The sequence below is a fragment of the Vidua macroura genome, chromosome 1 (genome assembly GCF_024509145.1).
Source record: "Vidua macroura isolate BioBank_ID:100142 chromosome 1, ASM2450914v1, whole genome shotgun sequence".
NCBI classification, from domain to species: Eukaryota; Metazoa; Chordata; class Aves; order Passeriformes; family Viduidae; genus Vidua; species Vidua macroura.
In genome coordinates this window covers 41,319,603-41,343,680 of record NC_071571.1, presented here as the reverse complement: position 1 = coordinate 41,343,680, position 24,078 = coordinate 41,319,603, and the positions used below count along the sequence as shown (strand labels likewise).

Sequence of the window (24,078 nt, the reverse complement as noted above, 5' to 3'; positions counted from 1 at the left end):
AAGGAGGAAGAAAAACCTTTTTGCTGCCTAGGTTTTTAAACGAAATATTTTTTCTACTCCCTCTAGTTATAACACAAACTCAAAGAAATTTTAATTGAACTTGTAATATATGTGAACCATATGTACTGCATTAGGCAAGCTATAAAATCTACGAGCCATGAAGCAAGCTGGTTTTAGAACACACTTACAGGATCACATTGTACTTGTTAAGTACAATCTGAGTATCAAGACAAGCACACTTCCAAAAGTCAAAGCAATGTAATACTAAATATTTCTCAAATAATATGACAGATAGCAAACTATATTCTGTGAAGGAGTGTGAGAAAAAGAAAACATAATTGATAAAAACGGATTTAATTTTTCTGAAATGTCAGAGCAGGAAACTGGGAACACTCAATAGCCAAAATACAAACACTAGATGAAACGCTCGTTTCCTTTTATTTCTCTCCTGGTGAACCTACTTGTGGCATGGAATATAAAAGCTGCTATTAGACATGCTGATAAGCTTTACATATTATTTGATAAAACAAGGTTTTTAGATAAGTTGAATATGATGATAAGAAACAGTATAATTATTAAATGAAAGATAAAAATTATTATTAAAAGTTTTTAGATGATTCTTAAATTTTTAATTCCACTTTCTTTGCAATTGTTTCAGCTCCTCATGAAGACAGGTACAGACAAGGAGAAATAAGAGAAGGTTAAATCCTTTCATTATTACAAGTTTTTGTGTGTAACTCAGTAAGTCTTCCCTCTGTCTTATATTCAAAATTAGTATAATCTGACTGAAGGGTTAGTTTAGTATCTAATTTAGACATTCAAATATTGTGGTTAACATTCTAATACAAGACATAGTTTTCCCTTCAGTCTTCAGATGAAAAGGTTGCTCCCAGTCCACTATGTGCACATGAAGAAGGAGCTGTCAGCACACAGGAAACTACTGGTTAAGATCTTCTCTGGATGTAGACAGCCTGAGGGCACTGGAAGAGTAGGCCAACATGAGAGCTACCCACCATCTTCACCTGGGTGATGAGGGTGCCTGGGAACTGGCTACTGCTGCACTTCTAGGCAAGGCAGAAAGTTACATGGGGGAATCTACAGGGCAGTAACCTGAGCTGCTGAAAAACCATGGAACACAGCCTCCTGAAATACACTGATAAATGTTTTCTTCATTGCTCATTAATAGCTGAATTAATAGCTGACAGACAAATGGACCATTTGACTGGTTGAAAACTGGCTGTCCTGACAAGCTCAAGGTAGTCCACAGTGGATCGGGGTCCAGCCACTGGCTTATAGAAAGCAAAAATATCTCAGAGGCCAAAAGGAACTGTGCTAAATTGAAAAGAGTGGCTGGCATGCCTTGTGGCAGGCAGGATTTCAGTTCAAAACCTGAAGCTCATTCTTCCAGATACTGCGATAAAGGGTCCAGATGTGGGCACCCCCTTCTGCAAGAGGAGTATTAAGAAGATCTAGAGAGATCAGAGTGCTGTGAGGTGGTTCAGGAGCCCAGATCACACAGCCTGTCAGAAGCTGAGGGAACAAGGTCTGTTCCAGCTGATGAAGCAGGGATACTGATCAGTGAATTTCAGAAGATGAAATCAACACTTCCCAAGAACTGCAACTGAATACATATTTGGCTGCATGCTGAGATTAGAAGCCAATTTTTGTTTTGATATGCCAGTATGAAAGCTTTGCTAACTTACACATGGAAAAGCAAATCAAACTACCATGTTTTAGGAGACTTTGAAACAAACAGAGATGCTAAGAATTCTTTTGGAATTATGGTATCATAGGTAACAAAAATGAAACTGCTACTAAATAGTCCAAAATGTTGAAACAACTACTTTAGGCTAAACCAAATGTTAATCATCTGGCTCACAAGCTGTAAAGGTAAATGAGTTTCACGTTTATTTACCTGTGTATGTCAAATAGATGACACTCAGGAATACAGTACCAGCAGCTAGTGAGACGCCCAAGAAAAACAATGTCTGAAATTCTTGCTTTGTTAATCTGTCTCTCAGATACTGCAAAAATGCATAAGCCTGCAGCAGTGCAAAAACACCTATGGAAAGAGGAAAGTTCTTGTTTAAATACTCAAGAGCAGTACACCTGTTAAAGCAACCAGCATATTTGCCTAAATTTGAATTGGAAAAATAAACATAAGGTAGACCCTAACATTTAGAAACTAGTATAACATCACTTTCTGACAAATAACCTTTAATACTTAACAGGGATGACACTTGCAAAACCAGAAACTTCCAATGAGATAAAATATTCTAAAGGAGAGAATCACCTGAATAGCAGATTGCATTGATTATGACAAGAATACAGGTTAACATATCTAGCTAGATGTGGTGAAAAATTAAGAGACAGATTTCAGGCAACACACAGTGCTAATACAGAAATATATGCAAACTAAGCTACTGAATAAAACAGGAGGAATTAATGAAAGAAAAAACCAAACCAAGTAAGCATTAAGTCAACTGAATTATATAAAGTTAGTGTTGAAACACCAGAATTCACTGGTGAAGCAGCTGACACACTTGAAAGGGCTGTTCAGAGTTTAACATTAAACCCAGAACTTGGACATGATATTTCAGTTATTATTCATTTCATGGTCTATAGTCAGATCAATCCACTGATGAATCCTTTCAAAAGTGAAAATTCAATGCTGGCTGGCAGAGGAATAAAATAAAACAAAAGTGCATCATCTTTCTTCAAATTAACAAAGAATTCGAGGTACACAATGAAATTTACTAGTTCTGAACGCCTAGAGAAAGACAAAAATCCTATTGACTAAATAAATGTAAAAAATCTTCAGAATCTGAATATGGCTTGGTAATTTTTTCTTTTTCCATTATATTCAGATTGTTGCAAGTCTCCATTTTGAAAGTATTTTTGTGTTAAATTTTAATGATGGTCCCATCACTGTCCCAGATATGTTCTGGTAAGTAACTAAATGTAAGAAAAAAACCTGGGGAATCTAACAAACTGAATTATATCACACAAACAGTGCATGTAGTTAAACTCACTGATAGTAGAGGTTATCGCTGTCAAGAAATCAAGATGTCTGACTGCCAACAACTACAGATAAATCAACTTAAAGAAATCAAAAAAACTCTGAACGAGATTGAAATCAGTTATTTAAAAATCACCCTCCTGACTAGTAATTTAAGTAATTTTTATTTAGCCTGCTTTGAAAAATTACAGAAGAGTACCAACTCTAAAACCAAATTGCTCCGTAAAAACTGTTACCCATGTTTCAATCATACAATGCATGAAGGCAACATTATATTGCAAACCAGCAGAGATTATCAACTTGTAAAGTAAGTGCTTGTCAGAATGCTAATTGATCCAGTCATATGAAAGCATTTTACCTCCATTAGCTCACACAAAAAGAGGATAATGTGTCAATTGGAAAAAAAACTTCCCAACAGGCACTAAATTGTACCTCTTTCTTTAGCAATTTGCTTTGTTAGCCTGTGTTTTTTTTTTAATACAAGGAAACAAAGCTGCAAGTGTTTGAGGTTTTCCTATGTTAGGAAGGCTGTTGGACGCAGAAGTTTCATTTTCTTACCTGCAGCTGCCATGTGTTCACTTGTTCTAATTGGCTGGAATCCCACAAAAGGTATCTGCATTGATAATATTAACCCCACAACGTAGAAAGTGCTATATGCTTGGAGATAAAAATGTGAGGAGAGGGGAAGAGAAAGATGGGAACAAAATTAATACACATTTGAGAAAGCATTGGCTCCATCTTCAAAGAGAAGTCCATCTTCTCCCCTAACTTCACTGACAGCAGAACAGAACTGTACTACGCTAAATATTTCAGCAATCCTAATTACTTTTTTCCTTCATTGACTAGAATAAAGCTGTCCATTGCAACCAATCTTAGCGGATGTAGCAGAGTAGCGTTCTTTCTAATTGCACTGTTTCATGTCCTCCTAGGAAAATAAGCCATTTACCTAAGATTCTCCAGCTTGAAAAAGGTTTTCTCTTCCCATCTTGGTTTTGAGAGTCATGCACAGAAAGAGCTCTCAAATAACAAGTGACATAGGAAGCTTTCTATATGAGGAGAAATTGAAGGGACCAGACATCAAAAAAGCAAAACATTTAAGAGTCCACTACTTTAGAAAATGCAAACAGGCACCATAGTTCTTTATTTAACACAAGAGCAGAGGGACTGCAAGAAATGTAACAATAGAATTAAAAAAATAATATTAAGCACATGCATTGATAGATCTGTATCAACCCTGGGGATTTATAACCCCCCAGAAAACAGAGGCCAAGAGCATCATTAATTACTATTATTAATATGAATGCTTATTGTATATGCATTAACATTCATTTACTTTATTTTGAAAGGGGTCTCGGTCCTCAGTATTACAGGGTGAAGAAGAGACGGAAGGGGAAGATAAAAATACCAAATCTGAAAAGCCACAAGGTTGATTACATTTGAAGTAACCAGCCCACCTAAAGTCCAAATTAAGTTCTGTTCCTTCAGTAGAAAACAGCAATAATCCACCTGTCAGATTTTTAAACTCCTACAAATCCTAAACCACTATCTGGCTATAGATAACCTGGATCTTACAAAGAGATCCCTGTTCTCATAGAGTCCTTTACTAACCTCCATGATCAGTTCTGAGGAGTGCATCACTGAGCAGTGGTGTAACTTCCATAGCATCTATGTGGTCTTGCTGAGGGATTATGCTCCCAGGGCACTGTCTGAGGTCCAAACCAGTCAGAAGTGATGGTTTCCTCTTTCAAGCACCTGTATTGCACAGCTTGGCCTAGCTACTCACCTATGCCCTCTTAAGTCACTGAAATGCATTTTTCCTGTAGGAAGCTCAACTTTTGAAGAATTCACTACAACATAAATCATTTACTGTACACCATGCAACTGTTACAACACTGCCATCCTGTGGAAGTTCAATAGTTGGCATAAATCACTACATTTCACATTTGTTACACCACTGTAAATCATTTTAAGCCCAGTCCTGCAACTGCTATACTTGCTATGTGCACTGCCCACCCCCACCCCAATCCCTTACTCCCACTTCTTTGAAAAAGCTACATAGTGCCTGGTACTGAAAAGATTTTAAAAAAAGGTAATTTACACAACAACAATTTTTCTAGGAACTTAGAAACATCAGGATAATAAATGATCACAAACTTTTCATGTTCCTTTATATTCTACAGTTTGCACAGTCTTTGCAAAAACAAGAAGTTAATTTTGATTCCTTCATGCTGTCCTTATGGTTATAACTTCAACCAACTCCAGAACAAAACCATTCTGACCTACTGTGGATAAAGTCATTTTACAAAGAATTTAATCTGCAGTACACTACAGAAACACAGGAAAGACCTACTGAAAAGCTTCTCCAGAGAGTATAACCATATACAGGCCACATGCTTCCAATTAATGGATTATGATCACCAGAAATAAACACTCAATCTGAAATCTTAGAATACTGAAGTAGTTGATAAAAATATATGCCTGTTCACTGTTTTAATGATAAAATCCAAGACATATAACAGGAAATTATTGAAATTAAGTTTTAAATTCTGGAAGATCCTCACTTGTTTTCTTAAATATTCTTATAATTATACAGAACCTTAAAAAACTGTATGAAAAACTATAAAATTGAAGTGTGAAAACATAACATAAAACTATGCCCCTTCCAAGTGTAAAATCATTTATTTTCTGAACATATGAGAAATGAAAGAGATAATAAAAAATAATACATAATAATATCAATAATACCAATAGTAAAAAATAATATCAATGGTTGCTATATCTGAATAAAGATGTTATTCTGTTCTGTTAATAAAGAGGTTATTCTCTCTGTTAATACACTGGAATTGTAAGCACTTGTTCATAATGATTAAACTAGAGGATCTGAATGAAAGGCACTGGCCATTGTCAAGATGAAAAAATTAAAGCACAGCTTGAGCTTTCAAATGGAGGTAGCATCATCACTATTGATGCCAAATGGGTCAGAAGCTATCTGGCTAATAAAGTCATCTGCCTTCCAGCCCTAAAATATTTTAAAATTGGCAAACTTCACATTCTGGAAATTTTTACTCATTACATGATACTGAGTTACATGCCCAGATATATAAATTATGTCCCATTAACCTTTTCCTTGGCGTATGAACATTCTTATGCAAAATATATATCAGGAAATCACCACTATTTAAAAAAATTTGGTTTTGCCAAATACTGTTCTCTACATTTATGTTATGTTGGATTAAACTTAACACAACTTTTATAAAATGGCTCATGCTAGCTAGTTCTTTAAGAATTAAAAGACTGCTGCAGGCACAGTAGCAATTGCAACAGAAACTCCCCAAATATCTTTATTCTCCCTGCTTCAAGGAGCTTTTGTAAACTCTTCTCCCTATCTGAATAGTTTGGAGGTGAAGCACACTTGAATCTCCTCTCAGAAGCGCTTGAACATTCTTACCTGTTTTACAAAAACATCCTGTTAAACAAACCTAGAAATGACATAGTAATGTAAGATGTACAGACTTCTCTAGGGCTTCCCATGAAAGCTTAAGACAGCAGTTGCAATGAAACAGCAGAGCACTGATCACATTTTCATTCTGACAACTCCATGGCAGCACATATCCCTCACTGCTGAAGGGCAATAACATCTCAAAACACTGCAGCTATTTGCAAAACAAACATCTGCCAAACCCTTTAATTCCTATGAACATGCAGCACTATTTTTCCCATGTGAGTTCAAAGACTAGTTAATTTAAAACTGAAAAAGCAAGAGCACTTATTCTTTATTGTTTCTGGCTACCATATTGCTTCAGGATTTTATAATTAGTTGATCTAATTTTCTCTTGCCTAATACATAGAAATCAGAAAATGAAAATATTAAATAAAACAATTTTGAACAGAAAACAAGATAAATTACTTTCCCCTTAAGTTAGAAAGAAGTAGTTAATGAAGAAGTTAATTAATACTAACATTAGAAATTAAAGATGGGTTAGAACTTCTTCTTTCCCTCTTTTTAAAATTTTAATGAATTTCCAATTCTTAATTACATAGAGTAAAAAGAAGTATGGAAGCAATATTTATAGTTTTGATAACAAAAATTCAAAACTGAACTTGAGTAAATTAAGCAATTGCTGTGGTATATAATGGTTCACATATATGTACTGAAAGTAATTTCTCTAGCAGGGACTAAAAAAAAACATTAAAATAATTGAAAATACAAAGATAAAACAGTATTAAAATGAGGAATAAAATATATAAATTTACAAATATGAAATGCTTTGTGATTATGCTTCAGCACACATTATGTTCTCCACCTACCTATGGTAAAGGCTTCACATTAAAAGTGTTCCACCTAACTTCTAAATCTCTGAATACCTGAACTGCTTAATAATTATTCCATTCATACACTTACATCATGGCCAACTGATTTTATTGGTAAAGTGTCAGTAAAAACAGTTTACACAGTATTTAAATATCAGGCAAATCAATAAAAAAGTTAGCCTCCCAGGATCCTTATTCACACGTTCCTGAAACTGGAAGGAAGGCTGACCAATTAATCCAATAAAATTTTAAGGATTCCCATGGAGTGGACAGACTCTTACTGTGCACACCTTTTCTCAGTGATCTAAAACTTACATGGCTGCTTAGAATTTCCTATGTCTTTATCTGTATGTTTGCATAATTTCTGCTGTATAACTTTCAAAATGCCAATTGCTTTATATACTTGGAAAAGAAAAAAACATAAAACATTATAAAAGGCACATGTAATGTATATTTACAAGATATTAATAGGGTTCTTTTACATCAAACCACCCATTTTTCTTTCCCATGCACTAGAAAGGAAAAAAATAATTAGCAGCAACATATACGAAATTTTGGAAGTGTTAGTATGTTTCACCTCCTTATAGAAAATAACTGACTATAATCAGTAATCAAATCAAAACAACTCAATCTGATATGCAATTACTTAACACCCACTTGATACAAAACACATCAGTACAATAATTTTGTATCTCATGTTTAAGTATTTGAGAATGACTTTGCAATGAACAGAACTTACCAATGTAGACTCTCCTGCTGTATCTCTGCATCAGCAACAGAACAAACACATGCAGTGGAATGAGGTTGATGATGAACACATAACCACCCCACGCAGAGACCTACAACAAATGGAACAGGAAATCAGATCTGAAAATATCTGCAAATTCTTAGGACAGCCCATGCTGGATTTCTACATCTTGATGGTCTAACAAGAAAATACAAATCCCATCTACACAAGCAGTCAGAACTACTACTAATACCACCAGAATCCTTCTCACTATATATTATAAACGAAAACAAACTACGACAAAGCCCACATATCAGAGGTGTTTGAAATGGGCTGATGGATTTCCTAGGCTACCCTCCTTGGATCTCCTCCTTCCAAGCTAATCTGGCCATACTGCCAAACGAGAATGTTATGCTGGAGGTTTTTCCCAATGGTGAAGGCTGCAACACAAGGCAGTGGTAGGATTTGTAGGGCCATGAGTTGGATTTTGGTATCTTTGTGGGTCCCTTCCAACTCAGGATATTCTATGATCTCATGTAGGATTCAAAATCTTCTTTTGATAAAATTAGCACCATACACTTTTTGCTGAGAACAGGGAACATTATTTCCAGGTAGAGAGGGGAAAGGGAGCAAGGTACACCTCCAGGAGCAGAACTCTGGGACCAGAACAGCCAGTGCCGGTTGCAGTGTAAGGAAATAAACAAAAGGAAGAGTATGGATGCACATACTCTGAACACTGTGAAATGATATACAACAATATTATAGACATTGCAAACCTGTGGCAACAAGAGCTGTTGAGAAGGACTGCTATGGTGTACTTAGAACAGAAACACTACAGATGTTATTAACAGATCACTGATTGCTGGTTTAGATAAGGATTTCACAAGCTATCATTACAATGTGTTATGTGAATTTCTAACCTATTTAGAAGGGCTCATATTGACTAGACAATCTGTATTTTAATACGTCCTGTGGTCATATTACAGTCTAGACTTCTCCCATATGCATCATGCCTACCCTAGATCTCCATTTTTAGCATGCAGTAGCTAATGTGGTTTTCACTTTAATTGTACTTTAGGGTTTAGATTCTCATAGCTATTTTTAAAGCCCTAGAATCCAAAAAGAAACCCAAATTACTATGTTCTATAGAACAATTCTAAAAAATCCATGAGGTCAAGATCACTGTCTTTTGACATTAATACTACAAACCCCAGCATTTCAAAATTTATGGTAAGCAATTCAGACTATGTGAAACATGTAGAATAAAATAATCCAAGTTTTCTAGTAACTCATTTCAGATTATTAAAATCCTATTGCCTAATTACTTGTATGAAGTATCATGGTTTACACAGGTAAGTTTATTTAATGGGAGAAAACAATTACCTGAAGACAGCTGAGAATAGAGTTCAAGCATGTCAATAGAACACTGCCAAATTCAGGGAAAGGTTTCAATCAAGGAGGTCTCAGTTTGCATGGACCAGAGACCTGCATCTCTAATTATCAAAATATGAACCCAAATCTAAGCACTGAAAATTATAGTCAAGATGCACTTTGGAACTTTTCAAACAAAACTGAGGCAAACTCACAGATTAGCAAAAAGAATGGAGACATGGTATCCTACAGAATTGCTTCAATGTAAAGCTTTCTTTTATTCTACCTCCTTGTCATGAAAAGCCATATGAAGCAGAAGCTGATGAAGTAAAATAAAGGCTAAAAATATAAATCCAAGGAGAACACACCCTTCGCTATATTGAATGCAATGCAAGGCTATGAGTTAAATTACCACAGTGAGTTATATATTATAAGGCAGATTTAGTTATCAGGAAAGATTTGTCAGTTCATGCAATATCCATTCGCCTTTCAAGCTGTTGTCCAAACTTCCCATTCAAGGACTGAACTCTTACTACCTCAAAATTGTGATTTCATTTAACTTCCAGCTTACACTGAAAATTACTAATTCCATCAGGGAAAGACAAATTATTGCAATGTAACAAATAGTAAAATTACATTTTGTCCTAAAAATATACTCAAGCAAAATATCTAGAAGGGCAACTCCACAAAATTCTTTCCAAAAGGGAAATACAATGTAGGGTAGGCCATCATATGTGGGATGAAGTAGATACAAGCAACAAAATTCTATCATCTAATAACTTAGATGTGAAGCTAAGCTACAGATGAATCTGAACCTTTCATGAGCTGAGAGAACTTGAAAGGAAAATAACAGCACCCCCCCCATTTCCATATAAGGATTGATTATCATGATGACATTGATTCTTAAGTTCTGATACCATGTACACACATGATCACATATTCTCACATACAACCCCACACTCCAAGATGGTAAGAATCTGTTACTGTGTGATTTTTTAGAAGAAAAATTGTTAAAGTATTGTATTTGTTATTTGCATGCTTATGAAGGCACCTTTAGAGAATCTTACCAATAAATTGGCACAATACAAAAAAATACTCTGCTCTATAAATATAAAAAATCAAAAACTTACTTGCAGCTTTTGTACTGCACTTAAACATATACCAAAGCTACAGGACCTTTTCACTATAATGCTATATAAACAGCAATGCTGTGTATGAAGAAGTGGCTCTCTATTAAGCAATGTGGCAAAAAGGAGGAGAAATGGAATGAAATAAATGTACACTTAACAAGAAATAGCTATCTTAGCCTCTTTGGTGACAAACACAAGGCTATTATCTTCGGTATTAACTGCAGAAGTCTCCCAGGAAACCAAATGGACATTACAGCTAGAGGAAAACTAGAGAGCATCGAGACTACCTTTGAATTAACCTTGCCTTTAAGGCACATAAACCAATCCAGAAGTTCCTTGTTTTTCCAAACCTACCTGATGGTAGAAAAGCAGTATTTGACACCTCAGTCTTAACTGTTACCAAGCAATTAGCCTGGCTGTCCCAGCACTGGCTATTTTGAAGATAATTTATTTTTCATACAGCCACAAAAAGTTTAACAATTAGGGGAAAAAAAAGGATGTTTGATTCAAACAGGAGAATTCTTAGTCTAATGTTTCAGAGGATGGAGGAGGAGGAAAAACAATTCCCTCCATTTTTCTATTAGTTTTATCTGCTCATGTTTATTACTATTTTCCCCCTCTGTTAGCCCTTAGGAAAATCTCTGCAACAGCCCTCATTTTCATAGCTCAAGAATGAAAAGGGCATTTATGATCATTTATTATGACATTGAAGTCATTCATCAGTTCTGGTATTAAGCATTACTTTATGGCATAATTATACCTATAAAAATAGCTTTCAAAATTATAAAAATGTAGCTTTGTCCTCATGTTCTAAATATTCTGATTATTGCATTATAGTAATGACACACAGACACATAAATATTAAAATTATACCTTAATTTACCTACACCCAAATAAAAATCCAACTGAATCAGAGCACCTATTCATAGCATGGGAAAATCTGTAAGTAAAGTTATTATATTTCAAATTTTTTTTCCCCAAAATTGCTTTAATCATGTTGATTTAAATACTTTACATATTATGTTGTTTAGTCATATATTTAAGGTTGTAATAACAATACAAAGCAACAATTTTATATTATGGCTCCAACAAAGATGAAAATATCCTTCTTCTCTTCTTTGTCAACATATGGACTATGTAAGTTACTCAAATACTTTAGTAATTATATATATAAAAGCCTTACCATGTAGAAGTAGGATAGACAGCAGCAGATTGTCCAAAAGACTGACCCAGTTTTCACAGACTTCACCTGGAAAAATAACCAAGTATTTACAAGTGACAAATCCTGGACAATACAGTAAAAATGCAATAAAAATTTCATCCCAACACAACTGCAGAGAGAACTTTAGCCTGTATCAAGTTATATTTTATGCTTCTGAAATGATGTTCATAAAATCATAACACAAATGCAATTCTTTCACACACAAAAGGAGGTTAGGTGTATTTCTCTAACAAAAGCATACAATCCAACTCTCTGCCTTATGATCTGATGTAGAAAGGTAGTTGCAATGGCTCTGTGCTACTTTCTCTGAGATGTTAGAGCACTTTATAATTCTAAGTGAAGACCATCCATGCCTTAATTTGTCAGGCATCCAACCCAACTCTGCCATTACAGACAAAAGAGCTATTCTGTAATTCCAAAACATTCACTTAAGGTTAACAAGAGCATTCAGATACTACTAAAGGTTTAGCAGGATCCAGAAACTGCCCCAGGAATATGAATATGTCTGAAACTGATGGGGGTGACTGAACAGATGGGGGAATGAAGAACAGACATTAAAAAAAGCTAGAAAGTTATCTGTAAAATGTATTTGATTCTACAAGAGTTCATGCAAACATTATTGCACTCTGCAGTTTAGTCAAATATGAATTCCATGAGAACAGATAACTGCTATCATATCTCAGTTACTCTAAAGTAAAAACATAGGTTGATTCTATTATTGTTATCAAACACAGCACAACTTTCCAGCTGCAGCTTATTCTAAAACCAGATTTTAAAAAACTGCATTTAAGTAATATCAGTCACTCAGTCATGAAAAAATTCAATTCTCTTCCATTATATTCCTACCAACTATATCCCAAGTTTGAAATATTCTAAAGCTAAAACATTTGTGAATACGCATTTGCTTATGAAAACCAGAGCTCTTGACAAAATTATGGAGAATTGTTGTAGTGACCACGTACTTACATGGAGTTTTCTAAATGAAAAGTATTCCAGAATACATAAGAGACAGTACCATACAGCATATGTGCTGAATTAACAATATAGTTGTGCTATTTTTGTTATTTCCAAAGTAGGTTCAACAGTCCAGAAATACTCCAACTTCCCTAAACTACTTCCTGCAAAACTACCTTATGGATGAAATTCTACACAGATTAAGGAGAGGCAGACATGCTGCTTTAGCAAGCAGGCAAATTAAAAGACATAAGACTGTTTTTATAAAGCACACAAGAAACACTAATATCTCACTCTAGACAGCTTTGGCCATTTAATCTGGATACTGAACTCAAAGCCCAGACACTCCATACAGTCCAAAGTCTTTCCAAAAGACAATTCAAAGCACTTCATATTCAGAGTCTACTGCTTTTCACCAGCTATATAAGGAGGCTAACATTTGATGCACACAACACTAATACCTCCAAACCGAAAAACAAAACAACCCCTCTGTTTGCTTTAAATTTATAGACTCATCATCATTTTTATTACTACTACAGGATACACATACTTCAGTGGAACCATGATTTACACAGCAAACTGAAGAGCATGATTATGGAGTGGTTCAGATCATGTGACTTCTCAGTACTTGCCTAATCAAGAGCCAAGGGGAAGAGGGATGAGAGGGAGGAAAATAAGAATTCAATGGATTCTAAGAAAAATCAGTCATTTGGTTGAAGGAGGAACCAAAAAACCTTTCCAAAGCAAAAGACTCAGCAATTACTTACCCATAAATAGTATGTGAACTGCAGTGCAAAAATAGCTATGCCTTCATTGTCAAACGATCCTGCTACCGATCGGGATATGTAACCTGGAACTATGGCGATAAAACAGGCAGCTAAAAGCCCTGCTCCCTGGTTCCACAGTTCTCTGGTGAGCAGGAAAGTAGAAATAGCTGTAAGGCCGCTAAAGACTGGTGCTAGAAACACACATACATCTCTTATATGGACTGTCACATTAAGCATATTTAAAATCCAATGTATAAGGCCTGCTGTCACCATCAGTCCTGGGTATACCTACATGGAGATAAAAAACAAAACAAACCAGAACACTAGGTTATTACAGAGAACTGTCATGGTATGCATGTTTACACAGAACTTGCAATTAAACAGTAATTTTTAAGCTGATATAAGCAATGAGTATTAGCATAAGCTAACAGAATTATTTTAGTACTACTTTAATCATGTTTTAACACCACTGAATACCCTAGGTTCTTTTAATTTTATCCAAATGCTAACAATAACATATAATCTACTTCATAAATGAATGAGCAGCATACAGATAATATCCCATCTTGCTTGACATTTATCATATAATGAAAACAATTTGTCATTAAGGTATGGAAGCAGAAACCAAAAATCTGCAAGAGAATTTCAAGCCAGCTACCAGTTTTAACGAAATGAAAAAAAAGCCCCCAAAACCTAAGACATCAAGAAGAAACCCAAAATTTCCCAGTCATATCCATTTTCCTTTAAAATATACCATGCTATTCTTTCACTTTTTAGTACCAACAGGGCTAGAAAATGTGCTTCAGTAGGATTTAATTTTTTAAAGATGAAAAGTTGATGGTCAGTCAGTTGAATACTACATTTTTGCAAGGTATCTGTAGACATTTTTGGATATGAAGGATTAAAACACAGTCCTGTAAAAATTTAATTAAGATGTGCTCCAGGAAAGGTATCATAGACTTACACGAATCTATTTAATCCACCATAGAATATTGGAGAACTTTAGATTATTCTTAATAGGAATTCTACCCTCCCACATTTATCAACATCTAGATGTATTCCCACATTTTCAACATCCTGATGAAAAATCAATACATCCTAGAAAAGTTAATATGTATTTCACCTCCCTAATTTCTTTCAAAAACTAAGCAGGACATTGTACGAAATTAAATTAACAGATGACTGAACATTCCCCTGCATATATTTCAATTCTTTTTCTTAAGATGTTTTATTTTGTATGAGACAGGTATGGAAAACATGCACTTACATGTTGCATAAAGAGTGTCCAGTATCTCTAAGATACTAAAATAAATCATGATCTAACTGCTACAAAAAACTTGCAAATGCCTTTAAGTGGTATATACTAGCATTAAAAAGCTTTAATGAACTTTCACCCATTAAGAAACACGCAGCTGCATTATTTAGTGTTACTAAAGCTATTCCAATGAATGATACTTGCATTCTGATTTGATAACATTATTTTGTACACCTTTCCTGTCTTGTAACTTGCATTGATACCAGTCTTAACTAGTCCTGATGCTTCGTACAGGTGCCACACTGATCTAATTTCACAAGGTCTTCTCTCAGTGAAATCCTAATTTTTTTCCATACATACATGAAGTCTACTCAGCATGCGTAATTTGATTAAGACTTGTACCTTAAGAGATTTAGGTAATGATTGTTAAACTTTTTTTAAATGTTTTTCCTGTTTTGATTTCATATACTAGAATTACAGAAGCCACAATACCCTTATTTGCTACTTATTAGAATTTCATATGTAAGGAAGTTCTGTATTTCTTGGTCACATTGTGCTATTGGATAAAGACTAAGGCATGTTGGCTTACATGTTTCTGCAGCTAAAAATTAAAATCATCTCGATATTCCCTCTGCAGCAATTTGACAATTAAAAGCATATTTTATTAAGACTCTCCTTTTGTCAACATCAAATTTGTACTGAAAGTTCAAAAAACTTCCTGAAAAGTCAACTTTAATTATTTTTACTTATTAAATTGATTTTATTTTAATAAATTTATTATTACAATACTTACAGTTCCACCTACTATTCTTCCTAGTGGATACCATGCTCTTTCATCAAACCAATTTAAAAATTCATAAAACCCATGAGATGCAAGATGATGTGTTGATCTATAGTTAAACCTAGAAAGAAACAGAAGAGTAAGATAAATGAGATGATAAAGCTCTTGATTTTTACTATGTAACTACAATGGTCCTCTATAAACCTGCAGAGTTTTCAAGTAAATTACTACGTTCTCAGCTACTAACCACTGTATTTTCTTCACTTCTACAGTCAGTGTATATACCACAGACACCAGTTTACAGTTTCTAGTGAGTTTGTTTTTGTGTATAAACATAAAAAAGTTTTCTTTCACTCTGATAAACACTCTGGTTATTTTTGTTATTCCTTTCTAAAACTACTCATTTTCAAATACAGTCAAGGCAAGACTCCCATTCTGAGACAGGGTAGCTACATGTGCTGCTGCCCTATTTCATGTAAAATTGCCAGGTGACTCATTCAATAACAGGCAACAGGAATCAGTCTGTTTGTTCACACTATCATACTAACGGCCTTCTCTCAATCAGTAAGAATTTACACAATGTAGAACCTCTGTAGATGAACTTTCATCTTCAAAGTTTGTACATTCTCTGATGCAGAGAATTTCTTGTACAACAGAAGGTCTCTCATGCACACCTTCAGTTCAGCCTTCCACACTGTAAAAAAACCATTAAAAATACTAACAGACTGCTATTAAGGCATTTATCTTCCACCTTCCTGGCACAAAATATCTCAAACATCTGATAACAAAACTTTTAAACTATTAAAATGTCTATTAGTTCTTGAAATTAGGTATCAGGTTGCAAGAAACACTACAGTGCATATCATCCTAAACCAGCAACTCTTTCATGATCATTCATTCAAAGGCCAAACTAAAAAGGCTACAGATATTGAGAATATGAAGCTTTGTAGGCAAGGTTTAGGTAGGGAATAGCCTACCTAAACACAGCTTCTATAACAAGCAATATTCATAAAGTCAACCCTTCTAATAGATATTCTAATTGAATTTCAGTTAACCAGGTGACATTCCTTAGTTAAAGAAGTATTAAAGATTTTAGTCATTAGTTAAGCAGAAATTCAGGTGACTAAATGGAATACTACAACAGACAAAAGGTTAGATGGGCAAACCACCATGAAAGACTTCCAAAGACACTGCTAGAATTCAAGCCTAGAAAAGACTGTGTGTGTTTTTCTTTTTATCTATTTTATGGAAGAATCCCCTTATATCAGAAATATGCATCCCTTCTGACAAAAAATTTACAGCAAAATAAAATTCTTTTGCATATCTAGGATTCCCAAAATATCACTGTTTTACTTTGAACCAATTAATTTTCACAGAATAAAGCTAAGGTCACTTAAGACTGCAAACCCCATCAAGTTCCTAATTGTTTAATCAGTACAAGTAGTATCTGAAATAAAGCCACATTGAGGTCATGAGCAGATTCTTCATCTAGACAGTGGAAGAACAAAAAGAACTGAAATTCAGGTTCAGATGTCAGCAAATAGGCATGCTTCAAGTGTCTGAACTATCACAGCATCAGTCAAATGATATTAAAAATAAGTAAATAACAGAGTGAAGTACTTGCAGGAAGACTCTCTTACATCTGTTAAATAAGCATTTATATAAGATACATTAACTGATAAAACTGTGGACTTTCAGAAGTCATTAGTCATGTTTATATAAGAAAATTCACATGAACATCAGTCATTCTGACCTAGAAATCTTTGATTCAAACAGCAATGTGACATTGGTTTCTAATAAGCCTACAACTATTCCCATTTGACTAGATTTTTAAATATTAATTAATTCTCCAGTTCTGAACTGTCAACCCTAATGTGATTTCTGAAATGCTGTACCTGTAAAATTAGCCTCTTATCTTAGGATAGCAAGGTCTGATGTTAATTTGTTTAGTGTCAAGTGCCTACAGTATGGTAACAAATCAGGAGCTTCGTATTGCACAGGACACACAGAATCCACCCAGCTACAGACAGGACTGAAAACACTGAAAACCCACCAAATGTTGTTATCCTAGAACTTCAAAAAGGGAACAAGATGTTTACTAACACGAATTACTTTCAAATTTTAAAATCATGACTCAAACTCACAGAGGCCACAAAAGAATGACTAATGTTTACTTTTACAGCATCAGAAGATTAGTTAACAAACCAAATAGGCAAGAAGAATACATATTGACATTCTCCTCATGTTTCCAATTAGCAAAGCTTCGTAACTGACTTCAGAAGGATGCGAACAACTGTCTTGAGTTCTGCCAGCATCCCATTAAGTCCTTAATAAGAATGAATTACTACTCAGAATTGAAATGCAATGTAACAGCATTTTACTTCTACCACTTCAGAGGTAAGAATTTAATCTTCCCTCCTAATATACTCTTAGACAGACACAAATCTATTAGTCCTTCTTTCAAAAAAGTGATTCTTTTGCCACAAATGAAAGCATGCAGTGACAGTTGGGCATATCTTTGCAGCAGAAATTACTGACAGTACTACAGTGTATTGTCAGAAGACCTGTGAGAACAAGAAACAACCTTCTAGACACAAAAACTAAAAAAAAAAAAAGTATTTAGAAACTTAATTCAGCATGTCACTTTGACTTAAAAAATAACAAGTGCCCACTTCACCTCCCACTAAGTTACCTGCAAACAAAAATAAGTTAAAATGTCAACATAAACATATGCACTCATCAGGAAAAGGTTGCTATGATGTTGCCTATCAAAGCCAGCTTCAGGCATGGACAAACTGGCAGCAATGGGCTGTGCACCAGACAAAAGTCTAGTTTGGCAATCATACAATGATGCCAGTATTAGGCTCTGATACCACTTAGTCCTTCACAGCACTTTTTAGGGACAAGCCTGAACCTTGTGAAATTGTTTCCCTTTAAGCTAGAATGAAGAGCACTGTTAACAAACAGCGAGCATCACAAACCAGTCACACCTCCTAACTATCTTGGTACTTTTCAAACCGTGCTTAAAATGCAGCACAGTGGTATTGTATTTCTACTGCAATGCTACCACAGTACCTCCAACTACCTGTAAGTTTCATAGGGGTGTAAAACAGCCATGGAAAATATTACAAAAACTGCCATCTTTGCCTACACCTGCATCTGGAAGATTCAGGGGCTGCAGCTGAGAAAGGAATCAGAACGGAGGCAAGAACAGCCAGTGCTGGGTAGGGGTTGCATGTCAGGTCACTGCCTGCCCCAGTTCTTCCACTTGCAGCAGCAGCAAGAAGAGGTGGTATTTAGGGTTTTTATCCAGCCCTCCTTCTGACCTACTCCATCTTATCCAAGGAGACACTAGAACTGAAGTACACTGCTGTTGCACTGACTAAACAGTATACAGCACGATGTGACAGAACCAGAGTGAAGGACAGGATCCCTTTTCTGCCACCCTCAACCGTCACATCCATCTGATCTTGAGGTATGGAAACAGATTACCCATTTCCCTAGATTCCCTCTCATCCTCCATCACCCCCTTGAGGCAAGTTGATTTGAAACAGACCTGAAAAGAATAAAGAACAAAATTATGTGAAGCACATTTTAATTAAATACTTAGCTAGAAAACCTGAGTTAAATATTCAAGTTCTCAGTCCATGCTGTGAAGATACACACTTGCTAAGATTCAGCTAAGGGCCTGACACCAGGAAGCACTGACTTATTTCAGTTGACATTCTAGGAGGAAAAGTGATGCTCTGCTGTTCTCCTTGCCTCTTTCTGTCATGTTTGTAGTTTGAACTATTTCCTCCTCCAAGCTAAGCTTTAAAGGAATAAACAATCCTAAGTCTCTGTACATTTCAGAATTCAAAGTCCCAACCACCCAACTAGGCTGGTATTGTAGTTTGAACCTTTGGGGGATGCTCTAATAATCACCTAATTGCTCTGTGTATGGTACCATTAATTTCATGGCACTGTTGGAGATACCTACATTACAGTTGGTTCAGTAGACAACTGGAGGTAAGTTAAAAAATACGGTTCTCATTTCATATATTTTAACACAGAACACAGTATAAGCAGCAACTGCAAAATAACTGAAACAGAAGCATAATCTTTTTTTTTAGTAGCAACATTAATTTAGAAAGCTTAACTAGGCAACTCACAAAGCAAAGCCTGTGAAGTTTTCACATATATATTATGCACTGTTAATACATAATCTTAACTATCTGTTCATGCTTAGGTTTGATTTTTATTCCTTGCTATGAACTGCTTTTTTGATGACACAAGGCAATATTGTAGGATAATTACTTAATGCTAGTCACAGCAATCACTCTCTATCCAGGAGCTACAGAATTCTCCAGCACTTCACAGCAACAATTACTGCTAAATTTATAAAGAGACGTCTTTGACGTTCCTAGGTTTAGTATTTCCTTGACAAAATACTATTTAAGGTGAGTATTAAAATAAAATTCAGCCTACTGAGAAATAAGAACATATAGAAAAAATAGCACATGTATGGCAGTGAAGTTACTTCATCCACATCTTAACACTTAAGGCAAATTACACTGACAGCAATGGAATTCATTTAACCTCTCGATTCCATGAGAGTGCAAGATCAGTGTGTTTCTTCTTGTGGGAATGGTGACTCTCTAAACCCCAATCAATTTCATGCTATTAGTGCCCCATCATCTAGACTTTTTATCCAGTATTTTACAGCCATCTGAGAATATGTAATCTCCTTACAAGCAGAATCTGTTGAAAATTTTCTAAGCCTTCAATTATAAAGGCTTCTGTGCTTTAAAAGTCTTCAGCTGCAGATGCACAAAATTTTCACATCTGCAAACTCAGAAAAATGAGAAGATGCAAACTGTGAACATTACAAGCTATAGGAGTAATTCTAGGAGTCAGTTTTTAATGCAAATGTAGATTACAGAATCAATTTGGCCATACAGAATCTAATTAGAGATGGCAAGTGTAGATTCTTGAAAAAGATAGTTGCAGATTGACTCCATATCCGACATATTCTTTGCATCCAAAGGAAGAATACATTCAGCAATACTTTATGGAAAATCTAATGAGAAACTTCAGTAACTTCCATTGAAACAAAGAAACATGTATACAGTATTCCAAATTAAATTTTAAAACACCTGCTTGCCCACAGACTACACTACAAGCACAAGATCCTGCAAGTCTCATTCTGAGCTCTGTATCTGCAAATGAGCAATTAACACACTGAGTTCTGGTTTTTAAAATGAAAGTGTAGAACCAATCAATCACATAATGAATTCTAGGCACTAAGGAAGTCTTTCTCATCAGGAAAATTTTTATTTGTGTTGCATTTATAACCTTGGTAAGTATCTGTGGACATTTAAGCCATTTTCAAATAATCAGATTAGAACTTTGGAGCCGCAATACCTACAGGAAAAAGTACTTATGACATGTAAAGAGCCTTTCCTAGTGCCCACAACCCAAACCTAAGGTGTTAGACCTCACAATAAGACTGAAGAAAACATACACCAAGCTCTACCTCTCTCATGTGTAAGAACCCATGAGACAGAGGGTGGTCCTCTGTTTACCTGAGCCAAAACTGACAACTCTGCAAAATGGAAGAACCACCAGGCAATTTTATTTCAGAAAAATCTCACATTCCTTTCTGTTTAACTTGCATTCATTTCAGTGGAATGGTTTTATTAGGTCCTAAGTCTAATACATACATTATATAATTAATTAGTACACTATATATATATTTTTTTTAACTCTTTATGTGACCGCAAATTTTTTTTTCTGGAATTTCTCTGGATAGACACCTACCATGGCTTTATGGGGAAACTGTTATCACTTTGCACACTCAAGCTTCTGTACCTCACCAGACAACAATCACCCAGGGAGTCATGAGCACACAAACTCTACCCTGTCTTTCACAAGGGACACAGAACAGGTTTGCCCAGTTCATGCTAAACTTGATTGAAAGATGATTATTAAGACAAGTCCACTAGAAAGAAAAAATAAAAGCTTTGACTGATCCAGAGTTTAATATCATCCTAATTCTGATGGTTTTAGGAGGCTAAATATGTGATTTTGATTGCTTAGTCTTTACATTTTAATATCAAAATATCTAGATATGTAATTACTCTTAGCATTCTGAGATAATATCAAATATTTGTGATGGGTACTGAGACTGCCCTACACTTAGAGAGGCTCAAATGTTCTGTCAGGGTTTTGATGCAAGTAAGGCTATTTAAAAAGAGAAATACATGTCCTTCAATCTGACTGTCAATCACAAACCTTAGAAAAAAGAATTGGCAGCAGTACTGCCATTCTGAGTTTCCTCAGGTTCAAAGTTGGTCATGGACCTGCTTCTGATTTCTTATTTCACCCACTCAGAAAAATGTGGCAAAGGTTCCCTTGTTATACTAAGCTTACTAAGAATGATGATGTAACAAAATAGCAGGAAGTTCTGCAGCAATGCGGCCACCTAACTTCAAAAACGATGGAAATTTTGAGTCTGAGGAAGAAATTTCTGTCCCTGGAATCCAGCTGAGAAACAAAACTCCTCCTTTTTGTAATATCTTTAGAATAATCCCTGAAGGTAAACCAGGAGAAAGCCAAGTCAGAAAAAAAGGTGGATGACAATCAGCATGGCACACATTTTTTCAGGCCCAACATTCAACTAAGCTCAATGGAAATCCTGAAGAATACCAGAATGTTTATAGAATAACCATTAAAAATTACCATTAAGAATATCAGAATGTCCCCAATGTGTTTAAGAAGGATTACAGTCTTCCTACTGCCACTACTTGGCATGGTATTTTCCCTGCCTGCAATAGGATGTTATGCTTAGCAAGTGCTAAAATCAGGAACTGCATGCTGCCAGTACCTTAATGATAAAAAAATTCTACAAGGAGCATACAGTCAGTCAGCTTCTTCAGAGAACCCAGGACACCTCCAGTATTTTTGCTAAGAAACTGTGAGCTTTTGAGAGCACTCCATGATCACAATTTGTATTTTTTCACACAATATACCACCATCTGAAACCACGATATGCTTCCCATCACCACTGTAGTGGGCGTATATCTGTCTACAACTTCAGACACTTCCCCTGATGCCTATTAGGTTTTTTATTACTTTTTCTCTGTCTTGCTTTTGAACTATTCCATATCTCAAGTCAAATTATAATGAAAAACATTGGTTTTACCAATATTAAAAGGCTTTCCCAGTGAATTCTGCCATTCATAACATGTAACAACATTTTAGACCTAAGAAGAAAGTGATGATGATATTTTTCTTGGGACAGTCAAAATTCCCAAGAGGTTTCAAAGACAAGATGGAAACAGAATAATTTGAAATTTTTACAGGCAAAAATGGAATGCTTGTTTTCTTTTTTATGGATGGACATACACTTTACCCCAGATACCACACTACAATTGGCATCCAAATTGATGACAATGTTGGTTCTGTACCTTCTGATAGCATCAGCTTCTTGAGAGGCATCAATTCTCTCCTCAATACACTATCAACTACCACTCAAAAAACCCTATAGTGCTATGTTTGTTTCTTTTTGAATGCTCTTGGGCTACTCTGTGGCACAATAAGCCTTGTATGCTTCAACTGTGAAGGCTTTGCACCAAATTCAAGAATATGTTCAAGAAGGTGTTTTTCCGGATCAAATTTGTGCTGTACTTGTTTCAAACATGATGGAGACAGCTTAACTCCAAGGTCTTCTAAGTTAAAGGCTGATACATGAGGATCTGCTTGGCAGGAAGGAATTAAAAGGCTATTAGCTGAACAATATATTTTAAGAGCAAAATATCCTTTTTGTGAAAAATCTGGTACTAAAAATCAGTGAGGTGAACATGACTGCTTCATAAGAAGTAACAGGGAACAGAGGACAGCTAGCTCCAAGCCACTTTTTTCACTGTCTCCTAGTATAGAAAAGCAACCTGTAACACCTAAATAACTACACTTTACTCCTATTAAACTGATCCCAAAAATACCTGCTATCTTGTAGCAAGATCTAATATGTGTGCAGAAGTGAATAGTATCTTTTGTAATAGTCTGAAATACAGAGTATAAAAAAGGAAATTTACTGTTCCTTGCAGGTACTTTAATTATATTTTAACTTCTTGGAAGCACATGGCTCAGTCTTCATCTCTATTACATAAGTCACCTATATGCTACAATGCTGTGGCAATCGAGAAAGTACCAGCTACATCCAAAATACATTTGAACCAACTTCACTCCCCATTAAGTGAAATTTAAGAAATCAGTCTGGATGTAAGATGGCCTGGCAGACTGCTTCTACCCTATGAAATACAATACATGGTAAAAAGTATAACAGGACCCTTAGAAAGGCTCCAGATCCCTCACATCACAGATGATATTTAAGCAGTGACAATCTTATTTCTAGCAGAACATTTAAACAGTTATAGCACTGTAGAAGAGCTTTAGCAGAAATTATTTTGTACAATCCTCAATAGCCAAGAGTCTGTTACTTGAACTTCTTTGTAACATGACAAAGGGTAAATCCAGCCAGATTCAGACACCAAACCACTT

At 35.3% G+C, this 24,078-nt stretch overlaps 1 protein-coding gene across 1 annotated transcript in view; it reads right to left on the bottom strand.

Annotated features, from left to right (window-relative positions):
- Positions 1–24,078, bottom strand: part of STT3B (STT3 oligosaccharyltransferase complex catalytic subunit B) — a 51,325-nt gene that overhangs the window by 13,092 nt on the left and 14,155 nt on the right. The window contains exons 2-7 of the mRNA XM_053975082.1: positions 15,550–15,658; positions 13,502–13,789; positions 11,742–11,807; positions 8,070–8,169; positions 3,578–3,676; positions 1,916–2,062 (exon numbers count right to left, since the gene is read on the bottom strand). Of these exons, the coding sequence (XP_053831057.1) occupies positions 1,916–2,062; positions 3,578–3,676; positions 8,070–8,169; positions 11,742–11,807; positions 13,502–13,789; positions 15,550–15,658 (809 nt within the window). The remainder of the gene's footprint in view (positions 1–1,915; positions 2,063–3,577; positions 3,677–8,069; positions 8,170–11,741; positions 11,808–13,501; positions 13,790–15,549; positions 15,659–24,078) is intronic.